Source organism: Podarcis bocagei, assembly GCF_964188305.1.
Source record: "Podarcis bocagei genome assembly, chromosome: 2".
NCBI lineage: Eukaryota > Metazoa > Chordata > Lepidosauria > Squamata > Lacertidae > Podarcis > Podarcis bocagei.
The window spans coordinates 70,171,964-70,192,074 of NC_138126.1; the positions used below are offsets into that span (position 1 = coordinate 70,171,964).

Genomic DNA, 20,111 nt, shown 5'->3' on the forward strand with positions numbered 1-20,111 from the left:
CCCCCCCCCCCAAGGAAAAACTGTATTTGTTTAAGTAGTTGCCTTACTTTTACACCAGGGAACGAACTTTATGACATCCAGTTGTTTCCAAGGAAGGCCATGGAACTTCTAGTGGGAGAAAAACTATATCTCAACTGTACAGTATGGGCTGAGTTTAATTCGGGAGTTGATTTCCAGTGGGATTACCCTGCGAAACAGGTAGGAGTTGACATTGTCTTATTCAGTTTTGGCTTCTGTGGGTGGTTTGTGTGCACTACTTTTGATTTTGGATCCATGGAGTGGAAGCGGAACACACCCCCCCCCCCAATTCATGCATACTTGACAAACCTAATTACGCTTGTATAGTCACATCTCATGTTCCTTGTACTCTCTGCCTTGTTACTTGCAGCCTTCCTTCCCCCCCTAAATTTACTCCCTGCAGAGAAAAAATGAAATAGCAATGCCTTCCCGAGTACATGCCAATTCAATCCAGTTTGGGGCATGTTTGCATTCACAATGTATCTGACACCTCCATCACTGCTGGGATGGGCTGCAGCTCTCTGGCACAGCATCTGCTGTGCATGCAGAAGATCCATGGCATCTCTAGGTAGGGCTGTGAATTGCCCCCTGCCTGAAACCCTGGAGAGATGCTGTCCGTCACTGTAGACAGTACTGAGCTGGAGGAAGCAATGGTTCTAACTCGGTGAAAGGCAGCTTTCTGTGTCACCACAACCCTATTCATATGTTTAATAGAATGGGTGTAGAGAAAGACGTGTATGCCAGCCCTGCCCCAAAGGTCGCTGTCCCTGTAGGCTCCATCCCCAACATTTCTGGGACATTTTGCTGAGCAGGCTAAATGAGATCAAAGGTTTACCAAGGAAGATGTAGAGGGAGGCTCCCGTGCAGGAGTTTCTTTGGGGAAGCAAGCTAGGGTGATAGAAAAAAGAGACTTGCCTTCTCCAAGTCACAGTGAGAGTCTTTGCTCCCGTATTGACCCACCCTGTAGACTTGCCTATGCTCGTCTTCATCGCTCCTTTTTCTTCTTGACTCCTTATCTGGGAGTAATAATAATAATAATAATAATAATAATAATAATAATAATAATAATAATAATTTATTTGTACCCCGCCCATCTGGCTGGATTTCCCCAGCCACTCTGGGCAGCTTCCAACAAAGACCAAAAATAAAATAAAATGTCACACATTAAAAACCTCCCTAAACAAGTCTGCCTTCAGATGTCTTCTGAATGTCAGGTAGTTGTTTATCTCTTTGACATCTGATGGGAGGGTATTCCACAGGGCAGGCACCACTACCGAGAAGGCCCTCTGCCTGGTTCCCTGTAGCTTTGCTTCTCGCAATGAGGGAACCGCCAGAAGGCCCTCGGCGCTGGACCTCAGTGTCCGGGCAGAATGATGGGGGTGGAGACGCTCCTTCAGGTCTACTGGGCCGAGGCCGTTTAGGGCTTTAAAGGTCAACACCAACACTTTGAAACGTACTGGAAACGTACTGGGAGCCAATGTAGGTCTTTCAAGACCGTTGTTATGTGGTCTCGGTGGCTGCCCCCAGTCACCATATGTGTTTGCAGAGGTGTTCGCACTTCACATCCACACAGTTGTGCAACACCTCATATGTCTGGAAGTTCTTCTATGCATGCACAAAATATCCCTCCACACAGCAAGCTAACATGTCAGGGGAAAACTTTTTAGCCTAAAACTCTCTTTGAAATGGTGGTTTTCCTATACACAAAGAATTCTCTTGTATGAAGGAACATCCAGTCATCTGAGCTCCGCCTGCAAGCTGATGTGGTTTAGCCCAGATACAAGTTTACTTTACCAGCTGGGATTAGGCTTTTGACTACTCTGTCATTCCGCTTTTAAATCAGCCTTCTCCAACATGGTGCCCTCTGGGTATTGTTTGACTACAATTTCCAACATCCCTGACTGTTTGTCTTCCAGCTGGGGTTGATGTGAGTAGTCCAAAGTACCAGGAGGGCACCAGGTTGGGGAATCCTGCTGCGGTGGGGAGGGCGTCCTCCAAGCTTTATATTTACTCATATCTTATATGTTTATTCGTTTCCTTCTGTTGCCTTCTTCTGGCAGATGAACCGGAAGGTCACAGAACTGCCTGAGAGGCGCTCCCAACAGACACACACTGAACTTTCCAGCATCTTGATCATCCAAAATGTGAGCCTACAAGACCTGGGAAAATATACATGCAAGGCTAGCAATGGGGAGCAAGACTTGAAGGAGAGCATAGATGTCATCGTACATGGTAAAAACCATTAACTCAGGATAAGAAAACCTTGTAGGTGCTTCTGGTGTGTTAGCATGGTGGCAAACAGTTTAAAGGCAGCTGATGTCTTTGTGAAACAGTGGAGAAGATCAGATAAGATAAAGGAAGCAGTGGAGAACTTCCTGTGAAGACTGACCTTTTGTCCTCTGTTCCCTGCCATATGAAAACACGTGTGTGTGTGTGTGTGTGTGTGTGTGTGTGTGTGTAAGTGTGTGTGTAAGTGTGTAAGGAAGAGAGAGATTATTATGTGACACACCATGTTCTCTAGGATTATGGCATGGCAGAGCAAAGATCCAATGCTCCTGCTAGACAACAGCAAAGGATATGTTCCCAGGAGTAAGATGACATGATTCTGAGTTAAGTCATGGTGGTAACCAGTACTGATACCAAACTCCATATTATTACTGAGATGTCAGAACAGATGTTCCCTTTCTCTCTCTCTAAGGACTGCTGTTTTTATAGCAGCTGAAACTGTCCACTTGCCCTCCCTATGCCTATGTCATTCTATAGGTAGTAACTATAAACTAACCACCACCCATACAAAGAAAACTTTTACTTGAGCTGGCAAAAGTTCTGGCAAAAGTAGTGGTAAGTGTTAGTTAAAATCTCCATCCAATGCAAGGTTATTTGCAGGATAAGGCATGGTAGCATTCTCAACGTTTCAGAAAGACAGGTCCCTGTACCTTCACGGAGCAAACTGTGAATCAGTGTGAACAACTGTTCTCATGTCTGCACAAATGCATGGATACACAGATTCAGTATCTAATGGGCATCTGTGCATACGTGATGTTTATTTCCAAGCAGTGCATACTTCTACTATGTGTATGGATTAATGCTATCTAATCTCTGCTGTAGCTCCAGCATGTTCCTCTCACAGCTTTCGCCCTGCTTTCTTCTCTCTTATCTGTCTGGTTTTCACAGAGAAACCCTTCATCAATGTGGAGTGGAGGAAGGGTCCAGTGATTGAAGCAACAGCAGGAGATGAAATGGCAAAGCTGCCGGTGAAAGTGGTTGCCTACCCCCAGCCTGAGTTCCAGTGGTAATGCACTCCCCCTCTTTGCATATGGGCTTAGCAGGCTTCAGGGCTGACCTTTGTAGAGAAGGGAAAAAGAGGAGGAGAAAGGCCCCTGTCTTACTGAAATCGATTTTGTGAGAGGAGTGACACTGCCCTCCCACACGGCTTGAGGGTTCTGATTTGGAGCCATTCTTCTTGACTTCTGTGATCCTTAAGCTTGATTCATTACCCAGCATTTTAACATTGTATAGCAAAGCAGGCTATTCTTTTCACCGGAGACATAAAAATTCTTCCTCGTCTTGTCTCCAGAGTTCTGGCAGACGTTAGAGGCAGGGAGAAACAATCTTTCTCATCATTCGCTTTGTTGGCAAACGCACACCACACAAACACACAAATGTTCTCCACCCACATACAAGTGCTGTCTCACATTCCCTGTGGCTATGTAAACACCTGTTAACACTTTCAGAAAGCTGAGGCCCTCGGAAAGTCGTGGAATCTGGTACTGAGGTGGCAAGTGTTTGGGTCTAGACTTGCACCTCAGTCCCAGTCAGAGGGGATAATAGCTGAGCTCCCTGGGGGTGCCACATATATCCTGATCTCATTCTGATCAGCCAGCTGGTGACACCATAGCAAGGAAAGTGGAGTTAGGGAAGTGGATTCCATCTCTCACAAACTCTCTTCATTCTGCCATATCTGCTTGTGCTGTGTGTAAAATTATTAGTATAAGCCCTTCACTTCAGCCCCTTGCTCAGCAGTGTAGCAATGACTTGCCATAAATGGCACTTTTGCAAGATACCACAAGACAGTGAAGAGTCATTTCATAAGGGCAGGACACACCTGTCATTTTAAATTTCTCTCCTCCCCCCCCCTTTTTCCAATCTCACAGTCAGTTCTCCATACTTCCATTTCAGTTTACAATTTTTATAAAAAATTCTCATGAAAATTTATCAGAATTTTAGTACCCACTTCTCATATGTACATTTTTGTACGCAATTTTACCTATTAAACATGATTTTGCAAGTGATTTTCTGTAACATTTTTGGATGTTATCTTCACTAACATATGTATTTTTAAATGCACATATTTACCCTTGCATATACATTTTTAAAAACATTCTTTGGTTTGATAATGCATTGCAAAATTTAGAGAAGTGTGGATTTTGAGGGAAAGCTGTGTTTTGGGATCTTGTATTGTTTTGAGAAATGCAAATTAAGTAATTTGACATTACATTGCAAACCTAATTTCCCCTGCATTTTATACATCTGAATTTTGCCTTAGGTGGTTGTCAGTGTTTTCCCTTTGGCCAGAAAATGCAGCAAGCTTTTCCTGGAAGGGGAGAAATTCGTGAGAGGTCTCCCTTTGAGGAAGTGCCTCCTGCCATGGACTGAAGCCCTGTGACTGCCTTTTGGGAGGAACGTGCTAATCCACACACACATACACCTCTCTCTTTCTCTCTCTTCTTCTGCCCAGGTTTAAGGATGGAAGGTTAATTTCCAACAGGCAGTCTCAATATTCCCTGCAGATCAAGGATGTGGCAGAGCAGAACTCTGGCTCCTACACATTGGTTCTGAAGAACGGGCCGGCTGGACTGGAGAAGAGCATTAGTCTCCAGCTGGTGGTCAATGGTAAGGAGGTTGGACTAATGGGAGAGGAATGTCCTGAAACCCTTTGCAGTTCGACAGATGTTTGTACCTGATGTCATTTGGCCTTGTGTGGTTGTTTATTTTAGCAAGTCCGTGCTATAGAGGATGAAGGCCATAGTCCTTTGCCCCTCCCCCCCCCCGGCCCCAGTCCAAATTGGCCCCATGTGCATCCTACTCACAATGGGAGGGGAGCTGAGACTTCTCTGTCCTTTCAGATCAGAAAGTTATAAAATGAATGCCACTGGGTCAATTTTTTAAAATAAAAAAATATAATATGATGAGTAGGGCAAGGAAAGAGTGTCAGGTTTGGAATGGGGGGGACCCTCTGTTCAAATACCGTTTCCGACTGCACATAATGGCAGCAGATCCATGTATCAGGATTTGATTGTCATCAAAGTCCCTATATAAAAAGGTTTAGTGCAGGCAGGTGGGAGAAACTGAAATCTTCTCCCACCCCCATGTTCCCACCCCCACTGACGCTGCATTCTAAACAAAGTTCTCTTTCATTGGGGCTTTGTTACCATTGCCAAAGCTAAAAGATAATTTGGAGGTGGGAAAAACAATTTCACTCCCCCCCCCCCATCCTGCACATTAAATCCCCCCTCCCTGCCCTTCTCTGCTTTGTAGGGATTCAGCACCACCAGTCTGGGACACATTGCATTTGGCCAGGGGTAGGCAACCTAAGGCCTGGGGGCCGGATGCGGCCCAATTGCCTTCTCAATCCAGCCCGCGGATGCTCCGGGAATCAGCGTGTTTTTACATGAGTAGAATGTGTCCTTTTATCTAAAATGTATCTCTGGGTTATTTGTGGGGCATGGGAATTTGTTCATTTTTTAAAATCAAAATATAGTCTGGCCCACCACATGGTCTGAGAGACGGTGGACCAGCCCATGGCTGAAAAAGGTTGCTGACCCCTGTATTTGGCCCTCAATATCAGCAGACAGAAGAATGAAATGTGGGAGGGGTATGAGGAGTAAAATTGGGGGGGGGGTCTCATTCAGGCTACCAAAGGATCTGCAGTCTTCTGACTCCATGATGTCAATGCAGAAGAAAGAATTGCAATAAGTGAGTTTTCCTGGAGCTAGTCCAGCATCCCTAACACGCCTGGCAGTCACATCACTGTAGTGTTTATAGAGGAAGAAAATAACTTCCCAGTGTTTAAAATTAGGATTGGGCAGAAGGTAGATTGGGATCTAATGGCAGACCTTTGGGTGATTTTGCAGCAGATCAGCAAGGGCTTCTGATTCCCAGCTGTCTAACAATAGCAACAGTTTAAACTCTGCACACCCTCACCCCCATGCACCAAATTAAGTGAAAAAGAACACCAGGAGCAGGATTCTCCTAACAATCCCTGTCAGCAGAAGCCCTGAACAAGGACTTTTGCCTGTGCAATGGGACTTCCCCACCTCTCCTCCCACCCACCATGAACTTGGTTCAGAGGGGGCTGGAGAACTCCAAGAACAGCACATTAAGGGAGAAGAGGGGGTCATTCGGCAAGCTGAAATGCTTGCACATTTGGAAGTCTATAATAGTGCAGTATTGAATTCCACCCAATGAATGGGTGTTTTGTGTGAAGGACTTGTGAGCTTGGTTATGGGAACTGCTCATGCATTCCTAGACTGAGCATGTGCTCAGAGGCTCCTTGTTCCTTAATTCTGAACTTACATCCACCTACCTGATCCACTAATTTGCACCTGGTTCTGGTTGGTGGTCCTTGAAGTTGTACTAGAAAACAAAGTACCGTAGACCTCGCAAGCCTGACGCCCACCCAGCCATACTCTAAATGCACCCATAACTTAAGCTCAGGTTATTTTATCCATTGCATTTAGTAGATAATTTCTTAAATGAGAGGTGTGCCAGGTAATTGTACATTACCTGCTGGTAGTTCAGCATTTGCTTGCTGTCCTGTAACAGTTGCCCTCAAGCAATGGTGTGTCATTCTATTCCTCAAAACAATGACTTCCAACAGGGGCAGGGAAAGACCAATGTACACTGCCTCCATAGTGCTATCCTGCTTAATAGAAGGCAGCACCAACATCGGCCTGTGGAGTGGAGCCACAGATCCACCCTTACAATGCCAGCATCACTTACATTGCACCTTACCTGTATGGAACCTCCCCACCCCTTCCCCACTCTCACCTGGTAAGCAGCAACAATCTTGCTGCTGGGAAGCTAGTGTTGCAGCTCCACTCCACTGGGTGAGGCATTTTTGGACAGAACACGGCACTGGTGAGGTTGAGGCTGCACAGGAGCACCAGCTGAGCCAATCAGGTGATTCCCACCCTGACATCACTGCCCCACTCCAGCCCTGCCCAGGTAAGCTGCAGTGACATCAGTGCTGCTGGGACCTAGAGCAATTCTAAGGGAGAGGAAGGAGTATAACTACTACTACACAGCAGCAGCAACGCGAGGTTGGGAGGGGAGGGAGACAATTGAGGGAGATAGTGTGGGTGATTAGAGGATTGGCAGAGAGAGCAACAGAGGCAACCATCCCAGAACAGTTATTATTTACAAGGCTGATACATCAACGTTCTTCTTATTTCAGTTCCTCCACAAATCCATGAGAAAGAAGCAACTTCACCCAACATCTATTCCCGTAAAAGCCGACAGGTGCTCACCTGCACTGTGTATGGCATCCCAGCACCAGAGAAGATCCAGTGGCAGTGGAGGCCTTGGACACCCTGCCCAATGTTCTCCCGTCACAATCTGTAAGTAACTGGCCTCCTTTGATCTTTGCCGTGTTCTTAATGCTGCAGCAAGGGAGGAAGACCTTGGCATGCTTCTTCATGCAAATGCATATGAGATGGTCACCGCAAGAGGGTCACTAGGGATGTGCATCGGATGAATGCCAAAGCGGGCTGCTTTGGACAGATTTCAGGCGTCTCCGAGCTAAAGTAGTATCTCTTCAGTATGCCCCAAACCAAAGCGGGATTTGGGGCACTTCAGATGTTTGGATATTTAAAATGTTGCTGGTTATTTTGCAGAGGTGTCGCTAGGAAAGTATGCCATTTTCATAATAAAATAGTTGCCCACAAAACCAGAGGGAGAGAAGCAAATCCCTTTTAGTTCTCCCCATCCTCAAAAAGCACCCAGCACAAAAAAACAATTTGTATTTTGGCAGGTTTCTTACAAAGAGGGGGCTGTCTGGTGTATGCTATTTGCATACAGATTGCATACAAAATAAGAGGGGAGCTTAAGCGATTTCTTTTTTGACCATCCTAAAATGGAAAAGCCTGCCCTTGCAGGAAAACCACTATGGCTAGATAAAAAGTGCCGGAGTGCATCCTCTCAGAAAAGGCAAACAAGAGAGCAAATTTCATACACTTCTGCCAAAAGGTAAAAGAATTGTGAACAATTCTGTTTTTGTTTTTAAAGGTGCCTAGTACAAAAACTAATGGAACTATTTCTCTGCAATTTGGCAGGCTTTATCCACTAAGCCTTGAAATTTAATGCAAGTCCATTAAAAATGAAACTGTTTTTTGTTTTCCTATTTGTTCCTTGCAAATTTGGATTTGGACCCAAACCAAAATGGGTAGCCTCCGTGTTGGTGTTGCTAACTGTTGCTGCTGCTGTTGCTGCTGCTACTGCTGCTGTTGCTGTTGTTACTTGCCTGCCCTTCACTTTAAGGTGCCAGGACAAGCTACAACAATTAAAACACAATGTTAAAAATGGATTAAAACAACTTACAGTAACAGAAATGAAGCCATTTGTGGCTTCTTGCACTTACAGGAGAATATTTCTCCACACTGCCTTTTGGAGAACATTCGTAGTGGCATGGAGAGTGGTGTGAGTACCTGTCCATTTGAAGGAAATGCCATAATGTTGGCCAGGAGCTAAATGCATACTGTTCCTTCACTTTAAAACCTATGACTAAGACCTAATTCAAATGTCATAATAAGCTGGTATTATCACCTTGATCTCAGAGAGGTAGTGTTGTGCAACATCTGTAGGTAAAAGTATAAATGGTGGTCCTTGTGCAAGAGCAACAGTTTTTTATTCATATGAGTGGAGTGGACAATGAGGTTTACCCTCCTGCCTGCATCTTCTAGTCCCAAGAGAGGGGGCTATTCATTGGGCCCACAAAATGCTCCCTCCTTATGGGTATGACTGGAGCGGCATGAAACCTCACTACTGGAAAAGAGATTCCATGCTTCTCTAGCAACTAATTGTGCCATGGGCTGCATTTTAGATTTCTCATGGAGCAACACAAAGGAGCAGGGTTAAGAGCAGGGGTTTAGACAGGTTTTTCATCTGGTGTTGAATATGTAAAAATGTTGCTGATTACTCCTGCATAGAATTATCCGGCTAGTGCTTTTTCTTTGATTTCTCTGGCCACTGAGGACTGAACTATTGGCTTAGGTCCAAACTAGGCATGCCATGGGAGATTCAAAAACTGGATGTCTCATTTTTCCAAAGAAAGACAAGCAGCTACAGAGGGCTCATATTTACCGTATTTTTCGCCCCATAAGACGCACTTTTTCCCCTCCAAAAATGAAGGGGAAATCGGGGTGCGTCTTATGGGGCGAATGCCTGCAAGCCTCGCGCGCCCGGCAGGAGGTCCGACCGGGTGCGCGAGGCTTGGGGCGGCAGCCTGTCGCCCGAAGCACGGGGAGCCCTCTGGAGGGCTCCCCCTGCTTCGGGCGAGTGTCTGCAAGCCTCCCGCACCCGGCAGGAGGTCCCGCTGGGTGCGCGAGGCTTGGGGCGGCAGCGGACTGCTTGCGCGCACCTAGAAGCTTGGGGCGGGCTGAGCTCAGCTGGCCCCAAGCTTCTAGGTGCGCGCAAGCAGTCCGCTGCCGCCCCAAGCCTCCCGCACCCGGCAGGAGGTCCCGCCGGGTGCGCGAGGCTTGGGGCGGCAGCGGACTGCTTGCCGGCATGCAGAAGCTTGGGGCGTGCTGAGCTCAGCACGCCCCAAGCTTCTAGGTGCGCGCAAGCAGTCCGCTGCCGCCCCAAGCCTCCCGCACCCGGCAGGAGGTCCCGCCGGGTGCGCAAGGCTTGGGGCGGCAGCGGACTGCTTGCCGGCACGCAGAAGCTTGGGGCGCGCTGACCTCAGCTTGCCCCAAGCTTCTGGATTAGCGCAGCGCACCTGGGGGGGAAATAATTTTTTTCCCCTTTATTTCCCCCCCTAAAATCTAGGTGCGTCTTATGGGCCGGTGCGTCTTATGGGGCGAAAAATACTGTAGATTGAAACTGCTGTGTTTGGGAAGGGAGAACATAGCAATACAGTATGGGTAGATGTACATTTTTGCCCTCAGAGTTGATTTAAATCAGGGAAATGTAATGCAGGCATAGGGGTGTTAAAAAGCAAAACAAATAATTCCCCCACAACATGGCAGTGACAATCTGAATGAGGGACCCTGTGGCTACTTTTAAATATTTTTAAAAGCTGGGGAACCTGATCCCATAACTCCTGCATCAATTTCAGGTTTGGCTCTTGGTGTCTGAAAACTGGTTAGGATCTAGGCCCAGTTTAAAGTGGAGCTGAGAAGCAATCATTCACAAACATGAACAGGCCAGCAGCTGCATGAAAAGGCAATTTGTAAAGTAGACTCAACTCAGCCATTTGACAGAAAAAGAACAAGAAATGCAGTGGTCTAACATGAAGAATCGCCTATAAATAAGTGGCTCTTCAGTCTTCACAGACATCTATCAAACCAAATGCTGCTTTGCCTGGTGCAGTTTGCACCATCTTAGGAAGCTGTAGAGATTTGTTACCCTCTTCAAGAGATTTGTTTCTGAGCATGCTAGTGGCAGAACTCAAAACTTGCCTGCTGCTTGTCTGCAGGGACAATGGAGGCAGAAATTAATACAATGTCAGAGTTGTGAGGTTTTCAATGTGTGTGGGTTTTTCCTGCAGAAAATTTATGTAGCTGCCAGAAAATGTCTAGGTAGGAAGTGGCATCTAAGGCGTTTAATACTCTATTTAACAGAAACAGACTTAGAAAGATCGATGGGAGTCTGATACAAAGTTTTACAAAGATGTGTTTCAATGCCCTTGTTGCTTACCAGAACAATATCTCATAAAAACAAATCTATATGAGTACAGCTGTATAATTCATGCACCTCAGAAGGTTCTAGTAGTGCTAATAAATAAAGGGGTTTTTTTAATAGCCAGAATGCAGAGTGAGATGATCCAGTGGTTGTTGAAAATAAAACTAGATAAGAATATGTTTGGACCCCAAAGTGTTGGTGCAATGAAAAAATGGGTAGACTGTATAAAGAATTCCCTAGATGCCAAAATCCAGGTTTGGGCCAAGTACAGAAAAAGTTGCACAGGCAGTAAAACCTGGATTAGTTACAGTAGTGAAAGTTCCCAAATTATTGGTATAGGAACTCAAGAGTGGCTTGTTAGAGCCATGTGGCTAAGCTGGAGCAACCAGCTTAGCCTCTTCACATGCTGAGCTTCTCCCACAGACTAGGAAGAAACAATAGGCTTGATTACCTAGTTCTTCCCAAGGTGAGGGGAAGTGGGCATAACTAAGCCTGGCAAAACAGCTTACTCTGTGGTATTAACCCCTTCATGTGTTAATTAGACTTAAGCAAGTTGGTTATATGAGGCTGGTTATCCCACACAAAGAACTTATGTTACTTCAGTAAATTCACAAAGACCTTGGCAGAAGCTTGAAATAGCAAATCTGTGAAAGCCTGCAAAAGTGACTGAACAGTATGTTACCCCAGCAGTGGAACGTACGCTCCTGCCACCTAAATTGGGTGCATAGGGCATGCCCTAAGGGGGCAGGGGTGGTGGGAGCCTGCTGTGCCCAGCCAGGCATGAGAATGCTGCCTTTGCGGCACCCTCACACAGCACTGCCCAGCCAAGGAGAGGGGCAGCAACACTGCTGCTGTGACTATCCTCCTCCTCTCCGCCTCCCAGGTCAGACCTGGCCCAGGAGCTGGAACCAGGCCCAATGAGGGAGTCTGGGAGGGGCGCCTAGTCATGCCCCTCTCAAAACTGTGCCCAGGGTCATGCTCCCCACACACTACACCTCTGTGTGACCCCAAGATCATATTTGAGTCAAAGTGACAACGAAGCTTTAGTAAAAGCTGAGTGAATGTAGAAGTAGCAGATACAAGCAAGTTAAAGTCATAAGGCAGAATGTATGGAGCTGTTGTAATACATAGTGATAGGAAGACTCATAAAAGGTTTTGGACTCCAAGATGCCTGTGACTACATCAAGAAGCAGAGAGATAAAAAGAGCCCATTAGATTGGGAGAAGAAGAATGTGTGAGAGAAAGAGAGAACAAGAATATGAAACAAAGTGGTTCACTTTGTTTCCACTGTGTGGAGGGAAACAGTTTTTGGAAACATTAACACAGAATTGAAACATAGGGCAGCAGCCATTTAATAAATGAGAATTTTACTGGCCTTCAGCATTTTAACTCCAAAACAAATCCCTTAGTGCAACGGTTCTGAGAATGTGAAGTAGGCTTGTCTCCAAGGAAACTTGGGCAGCTTGCTAAGAAAGGCTTGAACTGCTTGTTTTCTCCCAGACTGTTTAGTATCTGTGCTTCAACTGGGTGATAAGCAGGGTGCTTATTTTCCCTGTCCCAAGCAATGTAGCTCAAAGAGCTGTGGAGGCTGCTAAAAAGGTAAAGGACCCCTGACAGTTAAATCCAGTTGCGAACGACTCTGGGGTTGCGGCGCTCATCTCGCTTTACTGGCCAAGGGAGCCAACGTTTGTCCACAGAGTTTTTCTGGGTCATGTGGCCAGAGCAGCACATGGAAACGCCATTTACCTTCCCACTGGAGTGGTACCTATTTATCTACTTGCACTTTGACACGCTTTTGAACTGCTAGGTTGGCAGGAGCTGGGACTGAGCAACAGGTGCTCACCCCGTCACGGGGATTTGAACCGCCGACCTTCCAATCAGCAAGCCCTAGCGCCACCTGCATCCCTTGTGGGTGCCCCATAATTTTCCTTTTTCTCTTGCTGGTTGACTGGAGAAGCTTATGGTGATTTGCAGTGGCATTCAGTATGCACCAGTTTGGAAGAGGCAGTAGTGCTAGAGGTTCTTTTCCTCATGGAGGCCCTGTTTGACCAGGTGTGACAGGCTCTGGATGTGGTGAATGTAGTTGTGGAACTGCCCTTAGAAACAAGGACAATTTATACGACCTCTGTCTCTGTCTGAATGGTTATTGTGCAGGAGACAAGCTGCCTCCTGTTCCTTTGGGTTCTGCTGGCAGGACATTTTACAGCAAAGGTCTATTATTATTGAGAAAGAAAGATAGAAAGAGGCCTCTAAGATAGACAGGAATTTGACAGGGAAGCATTATTGACCCAGGAGGAAGTGGGGCATCTATAAAAATACTGATGCCGTAAATGTACTGTTTGACTGTCTGAGGAAACAAGGGCATTTCCAGTCCCATCAGAATGCTTTGTGGCCTTGTCAGGAAGGAGAGGAGTTGTTGAATTATTAGCACTGTCTCCCAAGGCCACAATCTTTATGCTTATCCCAGCTTCAGAGGATGCATCATGATTTCCTGTTGTTTAAACAGATTCTCACTCTTGTTATGGTACACTAAGTGTGCTAAACATCTGTCCCCTCATCTTCTCTAATGAAGGCATGTTGTTTGGGCGGAGGAGCACACTATCTGCCAGATGAATTTGGGCGCCAGAACTGTCCAACACTCTCAGAAATGTTTTGGGCCACCAGTTGTCCATACTTGGTCTACTGCATACACAGCAGTGCAGACACTTTATCCAGGTACCCACATTGCATTACATTTGAACCCAACTTTCCAGCAGAGACCTTCTGACACATGTTGCAGGATACCACACATGTTGCAGGATACCCACACCTCAGTCAACGTCCCTTAGATGCATATCAATCCCCTGACCTCCCACATTAAAAACTCTTTCAGGTTGTGTGCACACCATATATTTAACACGCGCATCCACACAGTATGGCATGAAGGCTATATTCTTCTCCTGCTTTTGCTCCCCAGGCACTGGCACCCCATATGGTCAGGGAGGGGCAAGGTGCAGGGAGTTTAACTGCGCAGGCATGGCAAAGGAGCCAGTCCAGTGCTCTTGCCACACCATCACCCTGCCTGTACCACCTTGAGCTTTCTGCACCTTACCACCCCACCAACTGCTGCTGGCTCCATATAACAATCTGGTAGTTGTGGGTATATGAAATATCCTTGCATTTTTTACCCCCTTTTAAAGCAATCTAAGCTAGTGGTTATCACCACATGAAATGGAGCGAATTGTTTACTACATGAAGAGAAGTGCTTATAATATTCCATCTCTTCTGGCTCTCTTGCTATCACTGGCGATCCTTGATTTCTCATACTGTGGGAGAGGGAGAACATTTTGTCTTTATCCGTTTTCTCTGTACCATGCAAAGTTTTATAAGGCCATCTCGTGCTCCCCCTTAGCCATTTCCCCTCTCCTCCTAATTATATTATAGGCAGCATTGTATGTTAATGCCCTGTAATCTTCCCAATAACTTCTTTTATTGGCTAACCAAATCTCCTGTTTCTCTCTGTCTCTTCTTCTTTCATGGCTTCTGGATAAATAGGAGCAGGAGGAGGACTGTCCGGCGCCATCAGCGAGACCGGATGCCCGAGTGTAAGGACTGGAAGGATGTGTCGCAGCTGGATGCTGTGAATGCCATTGAAAGCATTGACACCTGGACAGAGTTTGTGGAAGGAAGGAACAAGGTGAGGCCACATGTTTCTCTTTGTCCTTTCTGCGTTGGAAAGAGGTAGAAGCACCTCGAGCTCATGAGACGGAGCCTTCTCAGGCCAAACTGTTTTAGCTGATTTTGCAACATGAAGCCAAACTGTGAGTTGACTTCCATCATGTGGTCAGTTAGTTATGCAGCTAAATGATTACACATTTAGTAATCAGTTTTTGTCTTATCTATACGTTTGTATGAAAAACCAAAGCCAGTTTTGGATAACCCGTTAAGATCCTTACTACCAATTATGATACTAGAGAGAAAAATGAGGTATAAAATGTGAATACTTACATTTCTGAAGACATTCACATGAAATAAAAAATAGTTCACAATCCGGGGGCGGGGGGGGGGGGAGGACTCTGAAGAAATGAAGGCTGCAGAGGTGAAACTTCCATAGCTACTCCTAATATAGCTGACATTACTCAAAGGTTAAGAATGCACCAGATTTATGTGAATGGCACTGGCAAATTTTGGGCCAAACGTTGTATGAGTGTGCAAAGGAAGGAATACTAGAGACAATGATAATATTGATCTAAATTTGCATTGCTTTCAGTGAATTCAGTACTGAATGTATGCTTATTCAATAGAGTGATTTAAAAGGTGAACATTAAATTAGAAGGTATTGTCCACTGTGAGTCAGAGCATGGCTTTCTTCATAGAGGAATGAGATCATCTATGAGCAAGCTGAATGGAAGGCAGAGTGCAGTGGAATATTCTAATGCAATGAATATATATGTATATGTATATGTATATGTTTATGTAAAATATTTCTAACCTGAACTTAAATACTGAACATAAATACACCAAATTGCAAACTACCATAAAAACAAGCAGGAACCATGTTTATTTGGTGTTAGTGATATAGTAAATAACAGCAATCTTCATTCTTCAAAATAAATTCACTGCTGACATCCTATAAATGGCTAAGGAAATACATGAATTTTGAGTTAGTGCCAAAAAGACAAAAGACATTCTATAGCTGGGGTGCCACCACAGAAGATGCCCTACACTATTCATTCCCAACTCCATTCCATAAGAATATATATCACAACTGTTTTTAAGACTCAGGTCAGCATTCTGTTTATTAAACTACACTTTGTCCTACGTTAAGCTATATTCAGTGAAACTGCTGGAAATTTAATTTGATGTCGCGGTGGAAGAACCACCTTGGTACTGCTAAATATAAGGGGTGGGTGGGAATTGGAATTGAGAACTTGAGGTGGAATGGCAGGGAGAACCCTTTTCCTATCCTTATTTTTTGCCCCCGAACTACTGTGCTTCAGCCATTTTTCTCCTGGTGGGAATTTCATAATGCCATTCTGGGATGGTGGAACAGTTGAGGTAGGACATTTAAGGGGTAAAAAACATAGGCAACAAGAGTCCAACTCTTCCCTCTTGCTCATGCTGTGCTTTTAGTTGCCCCACTCACCTGCCCCCTACTTTCTCTCAATTCAGCTACCAGACTCAATGGGCCATTATGAACAGTTTGGCCCTGTACACTATTCCAGTACAAATGTGTGAATCCAAGTGTACGAAGCGTTGCTTTGAAGTGTGAGAGGTTCCATTGGATATTACACTATATTTCCTTTCTGGAATGATTTTTTTTTCTTTTTCTCCAGTCCTGATGCATGACTAGCAGGCATTTAAAGGCTGTTTCTTTCCACCCCCCCCCCCCTGTATAAATGCCAGAGTCATGTGTGCTTTTCTATGACTAGTTTCCTGTTCTAGGTGACAATGTCAGTTACCAAACACGCGTGCATAATAGTGATGCAGGCTAAAGAACAAACAAATGGTTCCCAGTTTCCTGAAGTCACTTCCTGTTTTCATACACCCCTCCAAAATCACTTCCTGTTCCAATTTCAGTCAGGAGTTGGAAAGCAACGGAAAGGATGATGGGAAGGAGAGAGGCATGTTTTGTGCTCTGATTCAGGCTGTGTTAATGGCTTATACCAAGAGACAGTCTGTTTTCTGAACCTATCCAAATAATAGACAAGTCATATTTGGTGATATTATTTGGGATAGTAATTTAACATATATTACATTCACTTCTTTTACTTTCCTTTCTCTCCTTCAACACATTTTCCCCCTGCTTTGTCCTTTATAGGATCCATTGCCATATATATTTCTTTATTTCCCCTCCCCCCCCCCCGTTACTAGTAGGGAAAGAAGCATGAATAGAAAACATTTGTAAATAACTTGCAATTCTGACTCATCCAGTCAGCCCCTTAAATGGTTGGGTTCTGGAAAAGAGAGCTGTAACCCTCCTGGAGTGGTTTCTCTAAAAGCTGTCTCGCATTTCCATTATGTGATGGCTTTTTGCATTTGTTTATTTTATTGTTGTTAGCTACCTGAATCATATTTGGTGGAAAGGTGGGCTATATGTTTCATAATATGAGTATGCCATTATAGGAAAATAGCTAGTCTTTTGGCCTTCAAAACTTTTGCTAATGGAATTAATATAATTTTCCAGAACATTAGGAAAGTCTCCTGTCTATGAACAGGTCACTAGATGCAGCTCTAGGTCCCACTATTTAAATTTCTTTGTTTCATTTGATACCAGTTCAAGTAGAGGAAGAACCAAAAGTTCCTGGTTTTTCCACTGAGCGACAGAGTGGCTCTGCTTCCTTTCTTCTTCCTCTGTGACAGTCTGATGGAATGGCTGCTACTAAATGACCGCTGATGCGGGGAGAAACCTGATGGAGCTGGTTTCTCAGCAGAGCTAATGGAATGGCCCTGCTTCCCTCCTTCATTGCAACCTGATGGAATGTCTGTTACAAGACAACAAACGAGGAATAAACTTTCCAGGGTTAATTGATTTCATTTGATGAATGAATTTCTAACCAGCCTTTCAGTTTACAAAAAGGATTCCCTAGAGCACAGACTGAAAGCCACTGCTATGTAGTTTCTGAAATAGAAGAAAGCAGGACTATGTGAATAGGTGGAATAGGCTTATAACACCAGAATAGTTAATTTCCGATCATAGGTTAGAAGACCAATTGAAGGCAATAGGAATTAAATCTAGATGATGGACGTTGTGCATACCCTGCATGGTTTTGTACTGCAGAATTTGTTAAATATTATATTGGTTTAATTGCACTAGCCAGCAGCTGTGTTGACATTTTGTGGACCACTGCATATATCATTAAAGGAACTGGAGCTATCCTTCCACAGATGATCTGCAAAGGTCAGCAGAACAGATCCATCTTAGAGTGGGCTTGTCCACGTTGGAGCATTACTTAGCTCTTAATCCACCCCCCACCAATTCAAATTAGACTGGAGTAGTCTTTCCCATTCATACTAGCAGGCATTCTCTTTTGCATTTGTTGTAGCCTTCTAATTTCTTGATTCTATTATGCCAGTTAAGCACTGACAGGACACGCATGCAGGTAGCTATATGTGCACCTTGTTTTGTTTTGTTGTTTCTTAACATCTTTGCCCAAGAAGTGTGCAAAAACACACTGTCAGGCAATCATAAATTTGCTTGTGCAATTTTCTAGTTCTGTGCAAATCTGAGGGATCAAAAGAATATCAAAAGAATAAAATATCAAAAGAATATACACACACACACTACATATACATATACATATACATATACATATACATATACATATACATATACATATACATGTGAATGACTAGGCTCCTGACTCACTACTACTAGGATGCTGGAAAAGAAATGAAATCAACTGTAAATTTCAGCACCCACTTTTCAGATGGCTGCCCAATTTAATTGGTGTAGAAATTTTTCATGTGCTTTCTTTGTGCAATTTTCTGGTTTAGTGCAAATCTGTGGGATCAAAGGCTGGGGGTGGGGTGGGGAATCCTGCATTCAGGAGTGCACCAAAAACAGTTACGGGCACAGCTGGAAAAGCAATGAAAGCACCGAGGCAGTAGCAGGCATGGAAAGGGCAGTGGCAGAAAGTGAAAATTGATTTACCCATCCAAAACACTCCAAAACAAATGATCTGAAACCCTGAGTGAAGTGGTTTGCAGCCAAATTTTCCCCAGTTTATCAAAGTATCCCCGTATTGCGCAAACCTAAATTTACAGGGGGAAAGCACTGTGATTGGTGTTGTTTGAGGGTGACATCATGTGGACTAAGCAGATTAAATGGGAATGCAAACAGCTGCAAATACACTGAACTGTAGTGTGGACAAGCCTAGTGGTCCCACCCATACATTTCTCATCTGTTGCTTTTCCTATAGTTTGCACTACATCTGCAATCCTCTCTTTAAACAGGGACAAAAGATGGCATTTGTCTGGTGTACACCTCTTTGTTCCTGTCCTTGGCTTCTCCAAAATTCTGTGTCAGGTCATTATGCACCATCTGTTTGTGTATGGCTACTAACCCCCTTTCAACCTACTTCCCTGTAAGCAGAATGGCAGCACATAAATAAAGTTTGCTGCCCCTGATTTAACCCTTTTTATTGAGGGGAGTGTCTCAGTGCAACAGCAACATTTCAGTAGGGGAAGTGGTGAATGGAGATCACAGGACAATGCTGAATGATAAGCAAACTATCAGTGGAAACAAAATGAAGAGACAGGAGAAACTGGACAAAAATTGAATGGGTGGTGCAAACATACCCTTAAATATTTCATCATGCAATTCCCCAGAGCATAAGAATGAGGCTAGAGCATCCTCTTCCTTCCTGGAAGGTTGGTAAGAAGCTGAGAAGTCTTGCGTTTCCACATTTTAAATGTCATTCATGTTGCCCATTCTGTTTCTTTACCAGACGGTCAGCAAACTTATCATCCAAGAAGCCAACGTTTCTGTCATGTACAAGTGTGCAGCCTCTAACAAAGTTGGCCGTGATGAACGGCTCATCTATTTCTATGTAACTAGTGAGTATCATAAAGCATGTATGTAGGGGGGGTGTCAGTCCTTTGTCTTTGCATCTGACCTTCACTCACAGACCCTTTGAATGGTTCATAAGTGTTTTTAAAAGCATTACTGCCATGATGTGCTCACAATCAGACAGCACTCTGTGTGTGTGTGTGTGTGTGTGTGTGTGTGTGTGTGTGTGTTTGTTTCTATGGCCTCCTCAGGGACCGAAGATACAGATCACTAGAAGACATGGACCTTTTAATAAGGGCTAGTGGTGAATTAATTTTTTTCTCAGATTTCAAAATCTGTACAGTTTCAGATTATCAGATTTTTAATAATATAGGAGTTCCCTCAAACTTTGTCAAAACATTGAGTTTGAGGGTAAATCTCTAACTTTCGTTCTTATAGTTTAGTCAGCAGAGCCACACATTTGCCACCTCAATTTATCTTTCATTATCATGATCAAAATTTGAGCTTTGTAGCTGAAAGATGAGTTTTCAAATTGGGATTTCACAGAATCATAGAATTGTAGAGCTGGAAGGAACCCCCAGGGTCATCTAGTCCAACCCCCTGCAGGGCAGGTATCTCAACTAAAGCATCCTTAACAGATAGCCATCAACCTCTGCTTAAAAACTTCCAAGGAAGGAGAATCCACCGTCTGTAGAAGGAGACT

The 20,111-nt window shown here is 44.5% G+C and overlaps 1 protein-coding gene across 3 annotated transcripts in view; it reads left to right on the plus strand.

Moving 5' to 3' along the window:
- The window catches only part of FLT4 (fms related receptor tyrosine kinase 4), a 95,036-nt gene that overhangs the window by 42,734 nt on the left and 32,191 nt on the right, over positions 1-20,111 (plus strand). For all 3 annotated transcript variants that reach the window (XM_081180729.1, XM_081180730.1, XM_081180731.1), the window contains exons 6-12: positions 59-198; positions 2,079-2,250; positions 3,193-3,310; positions 4,757-4,911; positions 7,475-7,637; positions 14,452-14,593; positions 19,347-19,455. In XM_081180729.1, the coding sequence (XP_081036855.1) occupies positions 59-198; positions 2,079-2,250; positions 3,193-3,310; positions 4,757-4,911; positions 7,475-7,637; positions 14,452-14,593; positions 19,347-19,455 (999 nt within the window). The remainder of the gene's footprint in view (positions 1-58; positions 199-2,078; positions 2,251-3,192; positions 3,311-4,756; positions 4,912-7,474; positions 7,638-14,451; positions 14,594-19,346; positions 19,456-20,111) is intronic.